General features: G+C 44.1%; 1 protein-coding gene across 1 annotated transcript in view; it reads left to right on the top strand.

Annotated features, from left to right (window-relative positions):
* The window catches only part of CP (ceruloplasmin), a 72,048-nt gene that overhangs the window by 41,252 nt on the left and 9,206 nt on the right, over positions 1-21,590 (top strand). The window contains exons 10-18 of the mRNA XM_087818077.1: positions 5,586-5,736; positions 7,045-7,257; positions 8,859-9,069; positions 10,332-10,474; positions 11,658-11,786; positions 15,277-15,383; positions 17,079-17,295; positions 17,719-17,858; positions 18,414-18,576. Coding sequence (XP_087674203.1) covers positions 5,586-5,736; positions 7,045-7,257; positions 8,859-9,069; positions 10,332-10,474; positions 11,658-11,786; positions 15,277-15,383; positions 17,079-17,295; positions 17,719-17,858; positions 18,414-18,576 — 1,474 coding nt within the window. The remainder of the gene's footprint in view (positions 1-5,585; positions 5,737-7,044; positions 7,258-8,858; positions 9,070-10,331; positions 10,475-11,657; positions 11,787-15,276; positions 15,384-17,078; positions 17,296-17,718; positions 17,859-18,413; positions 18,577-21,590) is intronic.

The following is a 21,590-nucleotide window of genomic DNA, read 5'->3' as shown; positions in this document are numbered from 1 at the left end:
CAGAAGATGACAATTGTTTTAAAAATCAAAATAGGGTAATATCATAGTAAAAAGAAATCCTAGTTTAGATAAGGTGGAGGGAATATTTGGGATGATATTTAAATTTCAAGGAGGAAGACTTGCAGAGATCTGGGGGGAAAACAAAAGGAATAGCTAATGCCAGGATGTCAAGTTTTTTAAAAATTTATTTTTAGATTTCCTTGAAATTATTTTTAAAATTAATAAAATAAAAAAAGATATGTAAAACATATTTCTTTCCTGCTTTACCCTATAAGTGTGACCAGTTGCATTAAGAATTTCCTAATGTTGAACCATCCTTGCACTTCTGTGAAAAAGCATTACTTGAGCATGGTGTTTTTTTCAATATATTTCTGTGTTGAATTTGATAGTGTTTTATTTAGAATTTCTCATCTAAGCTATAAGTGATACCAGTTTAAACTTTGTGTGTATTTTCAGGTATTATATCATGGCTAGACTATCTTCATTAAATAAATTGGGAAGATTCTTATGTTTTTAATATTTTGGAACAGCTTAAATAAATAAGAACCCATTCGCTACTTAGAAACTTTTGAGTTTGTGACTTTTAAGAAATAGTTATGTTATTAATGTTTTAATCACTGTTTTTATTTCACCCATGGATATTGGTCTATTCAGGTCCTTCTTCTAAGTCAACTGATCACATTTTTGTACACAGTGGTGTCACTTTGTTTGTCTCTCATACATGTGACACTGGACAACAAATGGGTCTGGGCTGCCTTCACCACTTGAGACAATTAAGCAGAGTCAGGGTTGAATCATACATGAGCATTTGTTCCAATAATGCCTGTAGTATGGGAGAGCAGTGGGTCATCCATGAAAATCTGCTCTAAGCCCCCCTCTCCCCATAATCCAACTGCTTATATTGGGCAGAAGGACAAAGGTTACATGGGAAAGTAGGAATTACAGGCATGGGGAATGAGCAAGGTATAATGGTTACAGGTTACAAGCAATGTGGGCTGGGGATTGCAAAGGGCAGGTGCCTCCGGGACTCCATTGTTTTGGGAACAAAGTTGTTAATCCTTCCATGATGCTAGGCAGTTCTTGGAAAAGGAGAATGGACTGAATTCCAAGGTTAACTACCACGTTCTAGGGCGTACAACTCTCAGCCAGGTTAAAATGAGCTTTCTCTAATCAGAACAGAACAATCACAGTTAAAAAAGTATGATTAATATTTCCTATAACCACAGTTAGTCCCCACTATTTTATTTCTGCTCCTTTCCCATTCCTAATGTGGGGTATTTGGAATCTCAATTTTTTTGTTAGACTCACCAGAGTTTTGTGTATTTTATTGGTCTTTTCAAAGACTACATTTTCAGGTATAGCTATTTTAATGTGTTCTAATTTATTAATTTCTGTCTTTATTAATTTTTCTTTAATAATTTTATTTTCTAAAATATTTAGATATTTACATTTATTTTTATTTGATTTTTCTTAAAATAAAAAGCATTTCAGACTCTCAGCTTAGATGTTTAGTTATATTCCATACATTCTAACTCGTAGTGTTCTCATGGACAATATTTACTTAGTATATAGTAATTCATTTCTTTCCTCTTTGATCTAAGAGTTATTTGGATCAAATATGATTTTTTAAGTTTTATAACTTTTTGTCCTTTTATTAGTGATTTTTAGTTTTGTTGCATTAAGATAAAAAAATGTGACCTATAAACTTTCATTTAATTTTTTTCTGTAGATTAGAACATAAAGTGATTTTAGTGGTCCCCTGCTGAAAACCTCACACATCTGAAAATGTCTTTTTGTTGTTCTTTGCCTGGTACAGAATTTTCATAACATAATCTTTTCCCCTCAAAAACATAAATACTACTCCATCTTCCTCTGACATTTATTGTAGTAGAGAAGTCCAATGATTTCCACTATTATTTATTATCAGTATGTCTTCCCTTTAATAACTTGTCTCTAAAATCATTACTATGTGTATATTTTTATTTTTTATTTTTTAAAAATTTATCTTTATTGTTGAAAGTATTACAAATGTCCCCCTTTTTCCCCCAGTGATCCCCTCCACCCTGCACCCCTCCCCACAGCCTTCACTTCACTATTGTCTGTGTCCATGGGCTATACAAGTATGTATATAAATTCTTATGTTAATCTCTTCCCACCCACACCCCTTCCCTCTGAGATTCGTCAGTCTCTTCCATGCTTCTATGTCTCTGGATCTATTTTGTTCATCAGTTTATTTCATTCATTAGATTCCACATATGAGTAAGATCATGTGACACTTGTCTTTTTCTGACTGGCTTATTTCACTTAGCATAATACTCTCCAGGTCCCACCATGCTGTCTCAAAGGGTAAGAGATCCTTCTTCTTTACAGCTGCATAGTATTCCATGGTATAAGTGTCCCAGAAGATGCTTGACATGATTTCAATCTTCTTGAACTTGTGGAGACTCATTTTGTGTCATAACATGTGGTTTATCTTTGAGAATGTCCCATGTGCACTTGAGGAGAATGCTTATGAGTGCCTTGGAGTGGAATGTTCTGTGTCAATTAAATCCATCTGATCTAGTGTGTCATTTAGAGTCACTGTTTCCTTGTTGATTTTTTTCTGGAAGATCTATCCAGTAAAGTCAGTGGGGTGTTAAAGTCCTCTACTATGACTGTATTGCTGTCAAGCTCGCCTTTAAAGTCCTCCACAAGGTTTTTGTTTGTTTTTGTTTTTCCAGCCTGTGTGACTCTTTTGTTCTGAGGTGGGTCTCTCATAGACAGCATATATTTGGGTCATGTTTTCTTATCCATTCAGCTACCCTATGTCTTTTGATTGGGACATTTAATACATTTATATTTAAGGTTATTATTGATAGGTACTTATTCATTGCCATTTTATTTCTTTATGATTATGTTTCTCATTCTCTCTATTTCAACTTCTTTTTACAGCAGTCCCTTCACCATTTCTTGCAATGTTGATTTGATGGCCATAAACTCCTTTAACCGTTTTTTTGTTTGTTTGTTTTTGTCTGGGAAGCTCTTTATTTCACCATCTATTTTGAATGATAGCCTTGCTGGTTAGAGTATTCTTGGTTTCAGGTCCTTGGTTTTGCGTTACCTTGAATACTTCATGCCATTCCCTTCTGGCGTGTAGAGTTTCTGATGAGAAATCAGCTGATAGCCTTATGGGAGCTCCTTTGTAGGTAACAGATTGATTTTCTCTTGCTGCCTTTAAGATTCTCTATCTTGAATTTTTGGAATTTTAATTATGATGTGTCTGGGTGTGGGCCTCTTTGGGTTCTTCTTCCTTGGGACTCTCTGTGCCTTCTGAACTTGTGTGACTTTTTCCTTGACCAAATTAGGGAAGTTTTCTGCCATTATTTCTTCAAACAGGTTCTCTAACCCTTGCTTACTTTCAAACTCTTCAGACATTCCTATGATGCAAATATTCTTATGTTTCATGTTGTCCCACAGCTCCTGTAAACTGTTCTTTTGTTTAATTGTTTTTTTTCTTTTTGGTTCTCTGATTGATTTTTTTTCTACCCTGTCTTCTAATTTGCTGATCCACCTCAGCTTTCCATAATCTGCTGTTCATTCCTTCCAATGTTTTTTTTTTTTTTTTAATTTCTACTATGTCATTCTTAATTTCCTTCATAGTTTCTATATCTTTTTTCATGCTGTTGAGCATCTTTATGATCAGTATTCTGAACTCTGTATCTGAAGATTGTTTATCTCCATTTTATTTATCTCTTCTTCTGGAGAATTATTTTGTTCTTTCATTTGGGGCTTTTTTGTCTCCACATTTTGGCTGCCTGTTTGGATTTGTTTGTATGTATTAGGTAGATCTGCTAGGACTCCCAGTTGAATCGTCTCTGGTGCAAGCTGCTATCAGACGCTTTTTGTGACTGGCCTTGAGTACCCTGTTTGAAATTTTCCACACTCCACAGCTTCTGGTTTCCTCTGCTGGGGCTAGGTGTGTTTGGACTGGACCAAGATGTGCACCAAGGTCTGCTTTTCCAAGCCCTGGATCCAGAAGCAAATCAGGCAAAGACTCAAAGCTTCCAGAAGCTATTATACAGTTTCTTAATGAGCCTCAGACTGTAGAAATTTCACGAGGTGGGGCCAGAGGTTTTCCAGCAGGGTGGGGCAACTGCTCCCATGCCCCAGGCAAAAGCTGCTTAGAAGGTAAATGTCTGCTTGAGAAAGACATCCTCTGCTGTATGGAGGAATGACTCAGCACCATGGTCCACATGGGTACTCTCTGAGGCCTATTCCCCCAGCCAACCCCCCTGGATTCTTCTCACACTGCTCTAATCCACTCTGCCTCCACCAGAGCCCAAGGTGAGTGGCTGCACATGAAACTTTGTGTGTTGGCCCTTTAGGAGGGTGCTTGCATTTCCAGCCCTCTCTCCCTGGCAGACAGAAACCCAGCTGCTTGTCACAGCCAGGTGTTATGTGGTCACTTTTCACAGCTCTGGTGCTCCTGGCTGGGGAGCCCAGCTTGGAGTTTAGACCCCAGAGTTCTCAGTGGAAACCCGCCACAGCTGAGATATCTCTGGACCATTAGCTGCTGCCTATGGGAGCCTGGCCAGCCATCTTGTGCCTCCTTACTTCCTACCAGTCACTATGCAGTCTCCACATTAGGTCCTTGGTTATGAGGGCCCAGTCAGTCTTCAGTTGCAGTTGATTATTCAGGGTGGTTTTTCTTTATTTCAGTTGTAATTCCAGTTTGGTTCTGGGAGAGTGTCAGTGTAGAGTCCACTCAATCTGCCACAATCTTGGATCTCTGCTATGTGTATATTTTTAATCCTTGAATCTTTTCTTCTGATTTATGGGAGCTTTCTTATGATCATCTCCATCATTGATTCAGTTTTCTGCAGGTACTAACCTCAGGTCTCTGCTTTAGCTAGATTTTTAAAATTTGATGTGTTTTTGATCTAAAAACAATCTCAGGAGAAAGACATGCAATCATCTGTGAAATTTTCTCTTCTTTGTGGCAGTAACTTGTCATTAGAGGCTCATACTCTTTGATTCCTTGGCTGCCTGCTTTCTTCTCAACTACTGAATCATTTCATAGACAAGATAGCTTCCTTATTTTTCAATAGGGATGGGGGAAGGGGAGCAAGAATGTTTGTTCAGATGCCTTGAGGTTGTGAAAATTCCTATTCCAAGTCACCTGGTAGGCTATTACTTTCCTTAAGATGATGCCTCCCTCTGATTTCCCCTGCTCTGCCTTATAGGATTCTTCATTTTTGTGAATGTGGATGGCACTTTCCCTGATTTCCAGCACAGGCACCTGTCCCCCCTATTTGAACAACTGATTTTAGGTGGGTTTAATGAGTATTGGTAGAGCTGGCAGGAATGCAGGGAGAGGGGAGTCAGAACTTTTGGGTGCAGTGAGAGGCTTAGGTTATCATGTTAAACCAAAAATCCACTGCATAGATACTAATGAAAACTCTAGTGGTCAGCAGGATGATTTCATGAGCCTCAGTGTACAAAGAGGAGTGGAAACTTCTGTTCTTATCCTCCCCATTAGTGTTGTGTACTCAGAAGCCTTCCTGTGTATCCTGTCTTCACCTTGTCGTTCTTGCTTTGATTTACAGAAAGACATGAACAAGGAGTTCTATTTGTTACCCTTGGTGTTTGATGAGAACGAGAGTTTACTCTTGGACGATAATATTAAAACATTTACAACTTCACCTGATCAGGTGGATAAGGAAGATGCAGACTTTCAGGAATCTAATAAGATGCACTGTAAGTACTGTTTCATCCACCAATGTTTCAAGTTATTTCAGTGCTGCCCATGGAATGCTTTTAATGATACTGAAATTCCGATAGCCTTGCCTATTGTTCAATTTTCAATAAATGATTAAATACAGTGAAGGTAGTACCATTGATTATTTAATGTATTGGTCAATTACTCCTCATTTCACTTAATTCAGGATGAAACATACAAAGTACGTCGATTAGATGCATGGTCCTTAATATGTGCATCACCCAGGCTTCTTAAAAATACAAATTCTTGGGCTCCAACCCTGACCTACTAAATCAGAAACTCTGGGTGTGGGGCCAGCAATCTATGCTTAACACACCTTCCAGGTGATTCTGATCTACACTCAAGTTTGAGAACTGCTGATTAGATGCTTTTCTCATCTGTGGCTTAAGAATGACAGGCACATTTTATTATTTAAGATGAAGAAAGATATGGTCTCTGGTCTCAATAAACTTCAATAAGTCTCATCCTTGACTGCACAGTAGGATCAACTGGGAGCTTTTAAAAACTATTAAAGCTATTTTTAAAATGCTCAGGGCAATCTCCAGAGGTTTTTATTTTATTGAAACCTGGCATCAGATTTATTTTTAGCTCCCAGTGTAATTCTGAAATGCAGTTAGGGTTCAGAGACAGTGAGCTGTTTGGAAAAAAAAAACCACACAACAAAACACACACACACCACCAATGGACAACACGTGAAAACTATTGTAGCAAGAAGAAAAAAATGTAAAGTTGTGTTACAGATTTTTAAAATTGGATCGATACTAGTCATATTACCCACAGTCTTTAAAATATTCCTTTTGATTTAGCATTTTTGCATTCTGGAGGAGCCAAATATATTATCTATTGAAAACAGCAGTGAAAGAAAACTTCCTGAAAATATTCTGCCCTATTAATTCAAGAAGAATCACAGAATTTTCCATCTAGAACAACAAACCCACTCCCAGTCTACAGTGCCCAGGAAGAACTGTTATTTCTCATATATATGGGTGTTCACAATATGACTCTTGAGAGAACTGAGAAGTAGCTAGCTGGGAAGAACAGTGAGGTTCCCAGGGTACAGAACTCTGAGAATCCTGCATTCAGCTCTGCTTCTTTGTCCCAGGGCTTCTCTGAAGGGAACATCAAGGAGTTGCAAAACCACTCCTGACACAGGAAGGAGTACAGAGGCCAGAATGGGTCTTTTAAAAATTAAATAAACAAAGTTGGCTCTGGAAAGTCTAGGAAGTTGTCATGTAGTAGGACATAAGGTAAATCACTTTCAAAATGTTATTTTCCACCTTTTACAGCCATGAATGGATTTATGTATGGGAATCAGCCTGGTCTCAATATGTGCAAAGGAGATTTGGCCACATGGTACTTATTCAGTGCTGGAAATGAGGCCGATATACATGGGATTTACTTCTCAGGAAACACGTATCTGTCAAGAGAAGAAAGGAGGGACACAGCCAACCTCTTCCCTCAAACAAGTCTCATACTCACCATGCAGCCTGATACTGAAGGTGTATTTCCTTGAAGTCAAGACAAGTCTCTATTGGATCAATTCCTGAGGTTTTGGTTTATAGTCCTGTGTTGGGTGATAAACTCATCCCTTCCCCAAGCCTCCCAAGTCCCCTTCCTTCCCTTGGAAGAGCAAGACTGGGCCACTACCTGCTATATGCCAGACAGGTCCATTTCCTGTTTGTCAGTGGGAGGGAAGGAGGTGACAAAAGAATAGACTGGGATTTCTCCCATTTACACAAAGCAGAATCCTTAAAACATTCTCTGTTTATATATGGTCCTTTTAAAGATAGCTGGTGTAACCAAACGCAGGTTCAGCTGTCTGTTGTAACGAAAGCAAAACTTGTGAGAAAGGTGCTGGTGAGAAGGAAAGCACTTTATTTAAGTGTCAGCCACCTGAGAAGATGTGGTACTTTTGTCCCAAAGCTCATCTTAACAGTTCTGGTTAAACTAACAAATTTTATAGGGCTGAAAGAGGGGAGAGAAAACTGGACATGCAGGATGTGTAGGCTGTGCAGGGTATCTTCCCATAGGCCTTGATATGGATCTTTATGGTCACCATTCTTGGGTTGGCCATATGGTATTTTTGTCCACTGAGCTCCTATGGCTGAGTGGTCGGCATCAGCTGGGGTCTTGAGGTCAGGCCACTTCCTAGGTTCACATAGGAATGGGAACTCCTGAACTGTGAAATATACTAAAAAACTTTTAACATGCAAGCTCTAGTTTCAAGAGAAAAATCAGGTTAGAGTAACAAGCTGGGTTTAACATTTACTCAGATTAATATGGGTTGCATTATATAGAATTTTTTATGAGTTTTCTTTGTTAGTTCATTCTTATTTTAGTTCTACTATATGGTTAGCCATAGTAGTATAAAGTTTTTACTCTCTGTTACACTGGCAAATCAGACAAGGCGGAGGAAGACTCCCTAAAGGCTCTGTACCTAAACTTATCATTTCTCTGTAGCCTAGATGTAGTATTCATTTGTCAGTTGTTTGCGATTGAATAACTTATACTAGAAATATAGCCATGCAAATTCAGAGACTCCTACAGGTCTGGCCATGAATGAATAAAAAAAACTAAAAGCAAAAAAAATTTTTTTTTAAATGCTAACTTGCTTCAGGCTTTATTTGGTTCCTTATGTGACACTAAAATGTAAGACAGGTTTAGGGTCACCTTTTCCTTCCTTCATTACACAAGTGTAAATACAACGGTAAACAACAGAGATAAAGTGTCTGCTCTCATGCAGCTGATAAGTATTCTGAATAATAATTGGGCAGGAGAAGGTTCTGGTGACCGATGGGGGGAGTTGGGTAAAGTTTCTCTAAGGAGGTAACAATTAAAGAGGGTTTGAGTGAAATGAGTGCAAGAGCCATGTGGATATTTTGAAATGTTCTAGGCAGAGGAACTGGCAAAAGCGACTGCCCTGAGGCAGACATTCCCTTGACAGGTGGCTTGGGTGGAGCGAGTAGTAGGTCAGTGATGAGAGGTGTGGGACGCCAGCTCGTAACCGGGGCCACAGTAAAGATGTTGATTCTGAGTGAGGTGAGAAGCCACAGAAGGTGCTGAGCAAAGGAGTGACACGCTTTCTTATTCACCTTTCAAGGGACTTTTGATGTTGAGTGCCTCACAACTGATCACTACACAGGTGGCATGAAGCAAAAATACACCGTGAGCCAATGCAGGCAGCTGTCTGAGACTCCAAATCCACTGTACCTGGGTCAGAGGACCTACTACATCGCTGCAGTAGAGGTGGAATGGGATTACTCCCCAAGCAGGGAATGGGAAAAGGAGCTGCATCGTTTACAAGAGCAAAGGTAATTCTCTAGACTCTCATTCCCAATTTTTTAGTTTATCAGAGAAGAGAGAATTATGTTAAATTGCAGTAAAATTAACAGTTGCATTAAACAATAACAAAATGCTTCTTAGGAATCCTCATTAATTTCAGCTTCTCTCAATTTTCTCATAGGAAAATTTCCGTTTGCAGTCACTCATGTTTCTTTCTTTTCTATTGGAGTGTCGTCTCACATTCATATGCCCTTATTTTGTCATTGATTTTCAAGCTTACACCAAAATTAATGCCTCAGTTCAGAGCTAAAATATTTCCTTACCATTTGCTGTTTATGTTATCTTTTCTCCAAAGATTTTATTAGTCTAGTAACCAGTTATTTCACATTCTTAAAGCTATTACGTATGAAAGAAAACTTTAAGTTCTTGAGGGCTGTGTAGCAGACACAGTCTCTGCCCTCCAAGAAGTTACAGGAAAATGCGGTTCAAAAACCACCAATAGCAAGTACCTCATGGGAATGAAAAAATAAGTTCAGCCTGAATAGATGCAAGCTAAGGGTGGTGGTTGGAGCTTCAGAAGCATCCTGTTTAGGGCAACATCACCCGCACTGTGGTTAGCCCTTTCGTACTGTTCCCCCTATGGTCTCCCACACCATGCACCAGCCCTTTGTGGGCATGATTTGACAGATTGGGGCGGGCATGTGTTCAGGTTTGGGGTGCACAACATGGCTGGGAACCTGTAGCTAAGCAGTGGTTAGCTGGTCACTTTGACTGTGATGTTATGATCTGCAGCGTAAAGGAGTTAAAGGTTATTTCAGTGATCATGTTAAAATAGTAGAAAGGCTATAGGAGCCATTAGAAGTCAATAAAAACTTTAGCTAAAAAAAATCTAGAAAAACATGGCTACTTCAGTTCCTATAGACTAGAAACATTGTAGTATACAGGGAACACTTCACTGGTGAAATCTGGACCCATCAAATTTTACAGCTATAAATAAACCTTGGAGATGACCTCTCCCCAACTGAGGCTCCGATAGGCAGGGACTAGCTGGAGGTCATGCTAGTGGCAGAGTCAGGGCCAGGACGCAGGTGGCTCCACCCTGGCCAGGTGCACTTTCTACCACACGTGTCTATTTTTAAAGTCTTGTTAGAATGGGAGCGTGGTATTGAAAACTATCATAATTATTAAAATAAAAACTGTATGTTAATTCAAAATTTAAAATTTAAAACTCAACTTCCATTTTCATTAAGACAAATACTAACTTAGTTGTGTGTGTGTGTTTTTTTTTAAGTGTTTCGAATAATGCATTTTTAGATAAGGAGGAATTTTACATAGGCTCAAAGTACAAGAAAGCCGTGTATCGGCAGTACACCGATGGCACATTCCGCGTTCCAGTGGAGAGAAAAGCTGAAGAGGAGCATCTGGGCATCCTAGGTACTCTAACGGCCCCGTGCGCCAGGCGTGGGCCAGCGGTGTGCTGCTCTCGCAGTGAGAGTCCACGTCCAGGGTTCCATTTCCTCAGTTCATGTATCAAAGTTATTTAAATAAAAATAGGGGAGTTCTCCTAGTTGCTATATGGGATGCTGCCCAATTAATGAATCACTTAATAAAGCCAATTAGATCTTCAAGAAATAAAAAGTTACTCAGTAAAAATGAGAAGCCTATGAATATGGCATAATAAAATATTATTTGTGTCAGAAACAATATATTATCCCATATAGTAATGAAATTGTATATATTTGGTGTTTATCAAATGGATGCTTATAGTTTCGGTGAGATTCCTAGAAATTACTTTCTAATGAAATTCTTAACCAAATTCTCCCATCCCTCCAAAAAAAAAATTTATTTACTTTTAAAATTAATATGTAAATGATTAACTCCAAGGGGAAAAAAATGTACATATAGGTAAGAAAATAAGGAAAGAAAAAGTGTTATCATGCACAAGGCAGGGTGAAAAGTTGCCTTCAATGTTTCAGGAATCGTTTTAAGACAGAATGTTTAAGAACTGGACCACCACTGGTCTTGGGAATGTCCTTGAAAATCAAGCGCAGGGAATGCCACTCCCAGCCCCACTGTTTCCACACTGACAGAGTTCCCTGGGGCTCAGCGACCCTGAGCCCCCAGAGAGACACCCGAGGAAGAACGCAGTGCTGCTGGGTCAGAAATCCTCCCAGACAGGAACCCAGCTAAGCCTGGCTGGAGAGGAGAAATGGGGGGTAGCCCCGCCCACCCTTTCAAATGCAGGACTGCCTGCATTTATTAATTCCTGCTCAGGAAATTCTGGAAGCCAAATGCTGAGATCAGAACTCCTGGCCAGGGGTGGATGGGTCACGGCCTCAGCAGGATTAAACCATCACGCTGCAGGGGACTTTCAGGCCCAAACCTCCACAGGACTCAGATCAGAGATGCACCGGCTATAGGGACAGCCGTTATTAGTGTTTTTATCCTGAATCCTCTGGAACCAGGTGTAGATCCAAGAGTAGTACAGCATGAGGCCACAGGAGGTAAAACAGACTCTGCCTTAATGCTGAGAAAGTTGCCTGGTCTGTGCTTTTATTACTAAATTAGAACTAACCTGACAGACATGTAAGCCACTTTTCCTTTTTCCTCTTGCCAGGACCACAACTTCATGCAGACGTTGGAGACAAAGTGACTATTATCTTTAAAAACATGGCCACGAGGCCCTACTCAATACATGCCCATGGGGTGAAAACAGAGAGTTCTACTGTTACTCCAACTTCCCCAGGTACTCACGGGGCGGGGCCGGGGTTGTGCAATAGATTTTACAGCTCTTCCACAAGTGACTAGTCAGAAACGCATTCCTTCCAGAGAAGTGTGTCTTGAGAAAGTGAAGCTGGTGGCCAGGAGGGGACACGGGGAAGTGTGCATGTGTGTACAGCCTGTGAGGAGGAAGCCTGGTGGCGCTGGGCATCTAGACACTCAGGTCTGAGTCAGCAGAGATGGCTCTGTACACACGCAGCTGGAACACGCCCTGGACAGCACTGCCACCCTGAAAGGGGCTATTTCCCTGCCTGTATCTGAGGACAGGACCCTAAGGACAGAGGCTGCCACTTGAAATCTTAAATCTCCAGTATCTAACCTACTATCTGGCATGTCCTAAGAACTCAACAAATGTTTCACAAAGTAAAAGCTGAAATAGTTTCAATACAGGGGTGCATTTTCTTTCATAAGAACTGTATTTTTCATCTATTAGTGGTAAAGTTGGTTCCAGGAAGGGACATTTCTCAGTAATTTAGCAGTTCCCAAATTCAGGGTGGGGCAGAAGTAGGTTTATAGTTGTTCATGTGGAAAATAATACAATGGTTAATAAATAATAATACAAGAATAAACTCTGTTTCATGTACTCACAACTGTGTATCGAGTGAGAAACTAAATTACCCTATAGGGGAGTAGAAATGAAAAGCCCTGCCCTCATGATCCTCACAGTCTTCCTAAGGAGATAATAAATAAATAAAATACTAAGTTATAAAAAGTACTCTAAAATATCAAGGCAGATGAGCCAGGGTAAGTAACAGTGTTACTATTTTAGGTAGGGTGGTCAGGAAGGCTTCTCTGAGGAGGCGCCACTGGAGACACCTGAGATGGGAAGGATCCTCTCATGGGAAGTTGTGCGGGGAGAGCACCCAGGTCCCGAGATGGGAGGGGACCAGGTGCGCCCGAGGATCAGCAAGGAGGCCGGTGGCGAGCAGAGCAAATGGGAGAGACTGAGAGGTGAGGCGCAGGGAGGGCAGGGGCCAGAGGCAGGAGGAGAGAGGGGGCCTGAGGCCATGGTCAGGACCTCAGATTGCACCCTAAAAACCCTGCGAGGGTTTGCGCTGGGGAGCCATGATCCTGTGAACACTCTGAAAGGACTGTCCGGCCACTGCAGGGGACAAGGGCAGAAGCAGGAATCGGTTAGGGGGCTGTCGCAATAATCTGGGGAAAAGCTGAGACTCGGACCAGCTTAGAAGTGGCCGAAGTGGTGAGCTGTGATGCTTGGGTTGCATACAAAGTGGCTGCTAGGAGGACCTGCCGGGAGGCTGGCGTTGGGAAGGGGAGGCAGGGGGAGCGCCTGGCGACAGCAGCCGCGGCCACTGCAGCTCACGACGGGAAGCTGCGGGCAAGGGACAGCAGAGCCAGGAGGTCAATCGTGCTTTGTTCCCGTGAGGGCTCCGCTGCTGGAAAGGGCAGGGATGTGGGGCAGGGGGCAGGGGCTCGAGGGAAAAGATGCGTCTCCCACACCCCTTGAGGGCATCCCTCGTGTCCTGCTCGCGTCCCTGCCACCGCCGGCCGCATGAATAGAACGGGGCCCCACAGGCGCGGCAGTGAGTCGCGCGGACAGTCAAGCCCTGTGAGCGGCTGTCGCACAGCAAGCCTGGGTGACGGGGCAGGGGCGGGCTGGGAGGAGCCCAGCACGAGCGGACCAGGGCGAGGCCTTGCAGGGCAGCAGGGCGCAGCATCTGGCCATCTTCAGTGCCAAGGTCCTGCGCACGGTCCTGTGTGGGACAGGCTGTGCCACACGGCGTATGGCGTGACGGGCAGAGTGGGACGAGCCCGAGAGGCCATGACCGTGAGATCAAGGTCTGACGGCCCTTCCCCAGGCATCCTGAGATCACCGAGGACAGCGGTGCAAAAGGAGAGAAGGAAACTGAGGGAGCCGCGGGGGGGGGGGTCTAGACACGCACAGGAGACTGGGGCGGGGGCCGCCCCGGGGAGCACGGGGCAGCCCCTGAGGACAGTGTCCTAGAGAAGCTCACCTCGAGGGGTCTGCTGCGACCCTTCCTCGAGTCCTGATACTAGAATCGCCACTGCTGCTGAAGCGCGTCGGGGAGCTCGACGCCCTCGGAGCAGAGGCCCGAGGCCGAGGCGCGCGCTCCAGGGGAAAATCAGGTGCATCGATGCATCCGTCAGGGGCAGGCGGGGAGGTGGGGGGTGGCCGGGGGGGGCCGGCGGGGAGGCGGGGGGGGCAGCGTGGGGGAGGCGGGGGGGGCCGGCGGGTAGGCGGGGGGGGGCAGCGTGGGGGAGGCGGGGGGGGCCGGCGGGTAGGCGGGGGGGGGCAACGTGGGGGAGGCGGGGGGGGCCGGCGGGTAGGCGGGGGGGGGGCAGCGTGGGGGAGGCGGGGGGGGCCGGCGGGTAGGCGGGGGGGGGGCAGCGTGGGGGAGGTGGGGGGGGGCCGGCGGGGAGGCGGGGGGGGGCAGCGTGGGGGAGGTGGGGGGGGCCGGCGGGTAGGCGGGGGGGGCAGCGTGGGGGAGGTGGGGGGGGCCGGCGGGTAGGCGGGGGGGGGGGCAGCGTGGGGGAGGTGGGGGGGGCCGGCGGGTAGGCGGGGGGGGGCAGCGTGGGGGAGGTGGGGGGGGCCGGCGGGTAGGCGGGGGGGGCAGCGTGGGGGAGGTGGGGGGGGGCCGGCGGGTAGGCGGGGGGGGGGCAGCGTGGGGGAGGTGGGGGGGGCCGGCGGGGAGGCGGGGCGGGGGGGGGCAGCGGCTCCCTCGGCGGAGCTCCGAGTGAATGTAGGCGAGGCCTCAGGAAGGCGCTGCGCGGGTTGATTCTAATCCCAGGGCTCGGCGGCCGGCCTTGGGTCTGAGCCGTCCAAGGGAGGGAACGCGAAGGTGAGAGAAAGTCTAAAGCGATCCCGAGCTGGCAGGGCCTGCCCGGGTGAGACCCGGGCACCCCTGGTGAGACCCGGGCACCCCTGGTGAGACCCGGGCACCCCCGCTGCTGCAGACCCTGGGCGAACCCGGGGTGCAGGGGCCCGGGCGCGGTGTCCCGCTAGCTGCGGCCACCCACAGGCCTAGCTGGAGTTCGTTGGCTGGCTTTCTGCTCCCACTCACGGCCCCGGCCCGTCTGAGCAGACTTGGTCCGGCGCTGTGAGGAGGCTGTTACCTCCTGAAAGCCAAGACAACTAAGAAAAGTCTCACAGGAGGGTCCGGTTCGGTGTTGGGCCCAATCCCCGCCTCCCCCCTTTCGTGGTACTGCAAGTGTGTCCAGTCCAGATAATTCACAAACGACTAAGACAGGAATGTGTATATTACAGTTTGTCTTAAAACTGAATTCCTGAAAACAATTTTGAGTACCACCACTTTTAAAATCTAATTTCCTTCACATTTCCAGTTTCTGGGTACTGGTTATCAAGACGTAGCCTGTCTATACATATATATGTATGTGTGTGTGTGTGTCTATATGTGTGTGTGTGTATATGTATATATACCAAATATAACCAGATACATTAACACTTAATTTAGGTGAAACTCACACTTACATATGGAAAATCCCAGAAAGATCTGGAGCTGGAAGTGATGATTCTCCTTGTATTCCATGGGCCTACTATTCCACTGTGGATCGAGTTAAGGTAAACTTTAAGTCATCTGTGTTCTATAAAAAGTCCCAACAGAGACACACAGTTGAGGAAGATGGTTAGTTTTCCTGTGGTCCAATTCTATAGTAAACCTGCAGGAAAGTAAGCTGCTCTGCGATTCACTTTGGTTTCTTTTTGATTGTTTGTGTCTGTTTTTAAGGATACAACTCTATGACTGCTGATTGTGGGTAACACAGATTCAAATATTAATCAATACAGTATTTTACTTCCCTTTCATTTCAAAATACATTAAACACGAAGAACTGAAGTGCCTGATTTCAGAGCTCTGTTATTACACGGTGATAAAAATGCCGACCTCACAATCACAGCACAACTAATGCTGCTGTCTGATTAAATACTTCAAAGCCAACAAAGCGCTCAACAATGGCAAATCAGAACAGGTCCCAAGGCTCTTTTGTAGAATTAAATCTCTAGTCCCAATCTTTCTCCTGAGTTCCAGACTCAGCTATACGCCTGCAGACTGAACTCCGCCAGCATGTCCCACAGGCACTGGAAACTCAGCAGCTCTGAAACGGAAATCGGGCTCTCCCTCCACCCCTCCTGACTTCCTGCTGTAATACATAGCACCCTAAGTAGCCAGTCTACTCAGTTCCAGCTAGAACCCTGGATATAAAGTCTCTGCTGCTCCCCTGAGCTCACCCAGGGAACTCACCCACCTGCACAGGACTCAGCCCCCCCTTTCCTGCCATCTCCATCGGTCAGGTCTGTATTCGCCCCACTGCTGCAGTGGCCCCCTCGTCTCCACCTCTCCCCGTTCCAAGCCCTCCTTCACTCCACCACCGGGATGACTGGTTTAAAATGCAAACACGCTGCCGGTCCATGTTCCGTGTTTCAGTGGCTACCTATGTCCCGCAAGACAAAATCTAAAATTCCTGAACATGGTACAACGCAAAGACCCTTCAGGACCTAACCTGCGGCTACCGATGGCCAGGCAAAGCAGCCTCCCACGGGCTTGTCAGCTGAGGCCTCCCGCCTCCGTGCTCATTAGCTCTGTGCACTCCACCGCAGCAAGAGGTTCATTTCTCCTCGACTTTCCCTGCAGGGCTGAGTTCTGGAGGGCAGGGGCTTTACACGAGTCAGCTCTGGATTTTCAGTGACTGGCCAAGTGCTTGGCTTATGCAATAGGGAAACCGACGCTGTTCATTCGGGTGCTTTTAAATTGCTGCTCATTAGTTGAGCCAATATTTGGCCTCTGCACCCACACAACCTACCTGCAGCTCACCATTGTTCCCATTTAATAACTTCAAGTACAAAGTTGCTGACTTGACTGTACCACATTGGATGAAGTTTACTACCTAAATCAGTCCTTTCAAAATTCCTCAGGTCATGGGCAATAAGGTGCCCATCCAGTTCTCTGAAATCCTGACCTAGCCTTGGACGGTGTTGCTCAGTGGTTAGAGCATCAACCTGCGCACCAAAGGGTTGCGGGTTCAATTCCCGGTCAAGGGCGCGTACCGGGGTTGCAGGTTCCTTCCCCTGCCCCTGTAGGAGCAGGTGCGGGAGGCAACCGATCGATGAGTCTCCTCACACTGATGCTTCTTTCTCCCTCCCCCCCCCCCTTTTACTCCCTCTAAAAATCAATGGAAAAAATGTTCTCAGGTGAGGATTACCACCACCAAAAACCCTGACCTATATCACAAAGATGACTGAAGTTTTTGCTCTTTTCAGGACCTCTATAGTGGATTAATTGGCCCACTGATTGTTTGTCGGAGACATTACCTGAAAGTATTCAATCCCATAAAGAAACTGGAATTTTCCCTTCTGTTTTTAGTTTTTGATGAGAATGAATCTTGGTACTTAGATGACAACATCAAAACATACTCTGATCACCCTGAGAAAGTAAACAAAGACAGTGATGATTTCATAGAAAGCAATAAAATGCATGGTATGATACATATTCTAAAACTTTTTTCTTCCCTTTCCTACTTTTAAATACAATTGCTTTAGAGACTATTCATTTGCTTAATTTTATAATGAACCACATCTTTCTCACTTTGTGAGGCAGAATTCTGTTCAAAGCAAAAAAGGGAATATATTCAAAATCACCTATTAACTTCTCTCCCAGTTCCAAAGTTTCATTCCCTTTTAAATAAGCTCAAAATTAGGATTAAGGCTTTTGATGCTATGTGACTAGAAAAGCAGTGTGACATTATTGACCTTAAAGTATCCATTTCCCTCATCTGTCCTGAAGTAACTCCTATTACCTCAGAAAAGATCCTGTTCCTTGGCCTAAAATCATTCTTTCTGTGAAATAGCAGCTGGTTTAAAATATCCGGAAAGGTAATATAAAAATCATGTGCTTCCCCAGCTATTAATGGAAGAATGTTTGGGAACCTGCAAGGCCTCACAATGCACGTGGGAGACGAAGTGAACTGGTACCTGATGGGAATGGGCAATGAGATAGACTTGCACTCGGTACATTTCCATGGCCACAGCTTCCGATACCAGGTAAGAGCCACCCACGGTCGCTGGTCTTGCTCTATTTGAAAATGTTTTAATAAAAATGAAGAAAATGTTTCCTCAGAGAGACTGTTTTCTGAGTGCGGCACTCGGAGGCAGTCTCGGTGGCCAAACTTTGTTACCCCTGGGCTCCTCCTGGGATTTGCAGGGTTTGCTGGGTTTTCAGAGTTCTGCTCACATTCCTGGGCAGGGCATCTGAACAGACGCGTTAGCAGGGAGGGTAGGAATGTCCCCTTGTGTAACACAAGTGCTCTGACAAAAAGCAAACCAGAGTGAAAGAGGTAACAGAGGTCTTGACTGATGGACTTTCATCACCTCTTTCCTTCCACACTCACCTGACGGCCCACAGTGCCACTGCTCTAGCAGGAACTCAAGGACCACATACCTCTGTTTGTATCAAACACACAAATATACAGGGGTTCCTTGTGGTTTTTTTAGTAGATTCATTTTTCTAATATCCCTGATGTGGCCAATGAAAAATGATTTGAATGAATTCTCACATATAATAAACATTATATAAATGTTGTCATTTTTCTAATTAAGCACAGGGGCGTTTATAGTTCTGATGTCTTTGACATTTTCCCTGGGACATACCAAACCCTAGAAATGTTTCCAAGAACACCTGGACTCTGGCTGCTCCACTGCCACGTGACTGACCACATCCATGCTGGGATGGAAACCACTTACACCGTGCTACCGAATACAGGTGAGTATCACATGAGTGGCTCCTGAAGTCACATATCTCACATATAATTAAGATGCAGTACTTTGCCTAAATATGTCCCCAGTAGGAAGCATCTGTGAATTTGCTGTTGTTCCTTCCTTCTCTGCCTCTGGACAGGATTTTTTTTCACTGCTAAATGGTATGGGACACTGCTTTTCTGACAGTTGGTTCTGAAAACAGTACAAATACTCTCTAAGCTAGTACAAACTGACACCAATTAGATGCAGTGTAATTATACTTAAAATGGATATTATATAAAGAAACAAATCATGGCTTACACACTTAATTTCTTTCTTAAAAGAAAACATTAACTTTTTTTTCTAGGTAGTACCTGGTATACAAAAAAGCGCCCCCCACCCCGAAAAAAAAATCCCCAAATAATCAATATAATTTCAACTTTGCAATCAGGCAGGACAGTGTCTTTCTTGATTATTGCTTGTGAAAGACTGTCTTAGTCCATTTGGGCTGCTGTAACAAAACACAAAACTGAGACGCTTACAGGGAACAGAAATGTATCTCCCAGTTCTGGAGGCTGTTAGTGTGGGGTCAGGGTGCAGCAGTCAGGTGAGGGCCCTTTCACTGGTTGCAGACTTCCTCTTGTATCCTCACATGGCAGACTCTCTGGAGTCTCTTTCACAGGGAGACAAATCCCATTCACGAGGGCCCCACCCTCATGACCTAATCCCTTCCCAAAGGCCCACCTCCTAACACCACCACCTCGGGCTTTAGGTTTTCACCATAACAATCTGGGGGTGGGGGAGAGACAGGGGTGACCGAAACACTCAGATCATAGCAAAGATCCAGGGAGAAAACAGAATATAAATCCCCCACTCCCCACCCCAGCAGGAACACTCCCTCCCTGATAGACGCTGGGCAGACACATCCACCCACTCACACACACACACAATGAAAACACAGGAAAACAAACAGCCCTTTTGTGGATAAACACTAACACAATGTGTCATATGAGCAGTGAAATTCCTGCTTTGTGGCTGCGGGCTCTGCTCTTTCCTGGGTCTTCTGAGTTCAGAATTGTTGGACTTGGCAATGGCAAATCCTACAGGGAGAAATTATGTAGAGAAAACAAATCTTTGTGTTTCCTAAAAATAGGCAGAAAGGAAACATATAAATGGTAGAAAATATAGAAATATATTTCAAAAATTAAAAGTCACTGAAAGAACCACCATTAGTGCAAATGAAAAGTTTTAATTTCTCCTGGTCTTACATAGACACCTTGTACCATGAAAAGCTACTTCCATAAAAACCCTTGATCACAAAGAGTGTACTGAGGTCACTGAACACCCAAGGCTCACACAGGCAAATAAACTGCTGGGTTTCAGGCCAGCAACTGATGAGCAGAGTGAAGGGTCAAAAGGAGAAAGAAAACTTCAGTCTCTAAACATTAGCACACAGCTTACCACGCAAAAGGGTGGTCCTGCTCAGAAAAATAACCAAGAGCCGGGGAACAGGGGTAGGGAATGCATGCACGCAAATGGCTGGCCCGCAGAGGGCGCTGCTGCAGGTAACCCCACACAGGCAGGCAGAGGGCCCCGCACCAGGAGCCTGGAGGCGAGGGGGGTGACAGCTTGCCTGGTTAGGAAAGGGAGATTGTTTTAAAAAGCCATGGAGAAAACTGTAGAACAAATAGAAAATGTGAAGGAAAAACACATGTTGAAAAAAAATGAGAGAGAAATTTGCATTTACGAAAGGTATTGTGTGCGACTGAAAAAAGCAGTAATGAATAAAAGAGAGAGTTTAAACTATATACAGAAAAATGGGGAGCCACACTTATCAGTCTGGATTACCTTTAAGTAAAAGTCTGATAGTGCTTTGGGCAAGTCTACATTAATTCAGACTCTTAGAGAAGTTTCTTCCTACCATGACACACGAGAGAGCACTGAAGGTCAGAGGGAAGTCTTTCAGTGGTAAGCACCAGGAGACACACAATTTCCTCTCCCCCACCCCCCGAAAAATATTTTAAAATGTATCCACATCCTGTCATACTTAACAGAGGAAACATAATTAAGGCCTCCTATGACAAATATAAAAAAGGGTACTTTTTTTTAGACTGTGACATTCTATGACAGTGAGATAGCCTTTTGGAGAAGTCTAGAAAAAAAACCTTGCTTAGCTTTAAGTTCCTTATAGGCAGGGCCTGGATAGTCTGTATTTCTACTAAGTACCCAAATCCAGTACAATACTCTGCTTGGTACATATCTAACCCCATGTTAACTCAAATGAAAAGGAATTTTAAAAACTCTTTTGGACATAATGTCAGACTTACAGAAAGTTGCAAGAGCAGTACAAAAAAAATCCCATACACCTTTCACCCAGATTCCCCAGATGCTACTATTTTGCACAGCCACATCTGCTTTTTCATTCTATCTCCACACACACATTATATATACACTATAAATATACATACTCATGTTTCCTCAAAACAAGGATATTCTCATACATAAGCACAACATGCCTATCAAAATCAGGAAATTAAAAATGATCCCATACTACAGACCCTTTTCCAATTTCCCCAACTGTTCTAATCATGTTCTTCATAGAAAACAAAAATCCTACTCGTGTGTTGTATCCAGCTGGCACGTCCTCAGTCACCCCCAGTCTGGAAGGTCCCACAACTGGGACATTTTTAAAGCCTACAGGGCAGTCCCTTTGTAGCATGTTCTTCAATCTGGGTTTGTCTCACGTTTCCTCATGATTAGATTCAGATTAGGCATTTTTTGGCCAGACTCTGAAAGAAGTGATATTGTTTCTCTCAATACACATGTCAAGAGGCACAAGATGTTGATTTGTTCCCTACTGATTATGTTGACTTTGAGCATTTGATTAAGGAGGTGTCAGCCAGGTTTCTCCATTGTAAAGTTACTGTTTTCCCTTTATAATTAATAATGATTGGGGAGGGAAGTAATTTTTCCTTAAACAAAGCAGTACTAGGATGAAAGATGTGTTTTTAAACATATGACAAGCAGAAAAATATAAAT

This window comes from Miniopterus natalensis, chromosome 6 (assembly GCF_054644295.1).
Source record: "Miniopterus natalensis isolate mMinNat1 chromosome 6, mMinNat1.hap1, whole genome shotgun sequence".
Taxonomy (NCBI): Eukaryota; Metazoa; Chordata; class Mammalia; order Chiroptera; family Miniopteridae; genus Miniopterus; species Miniopterus natalensis.
Note: the sequence above shows the minus strand (reverse complement) of the source record. Positions and strands in the feature narration are given on the sequence as shown.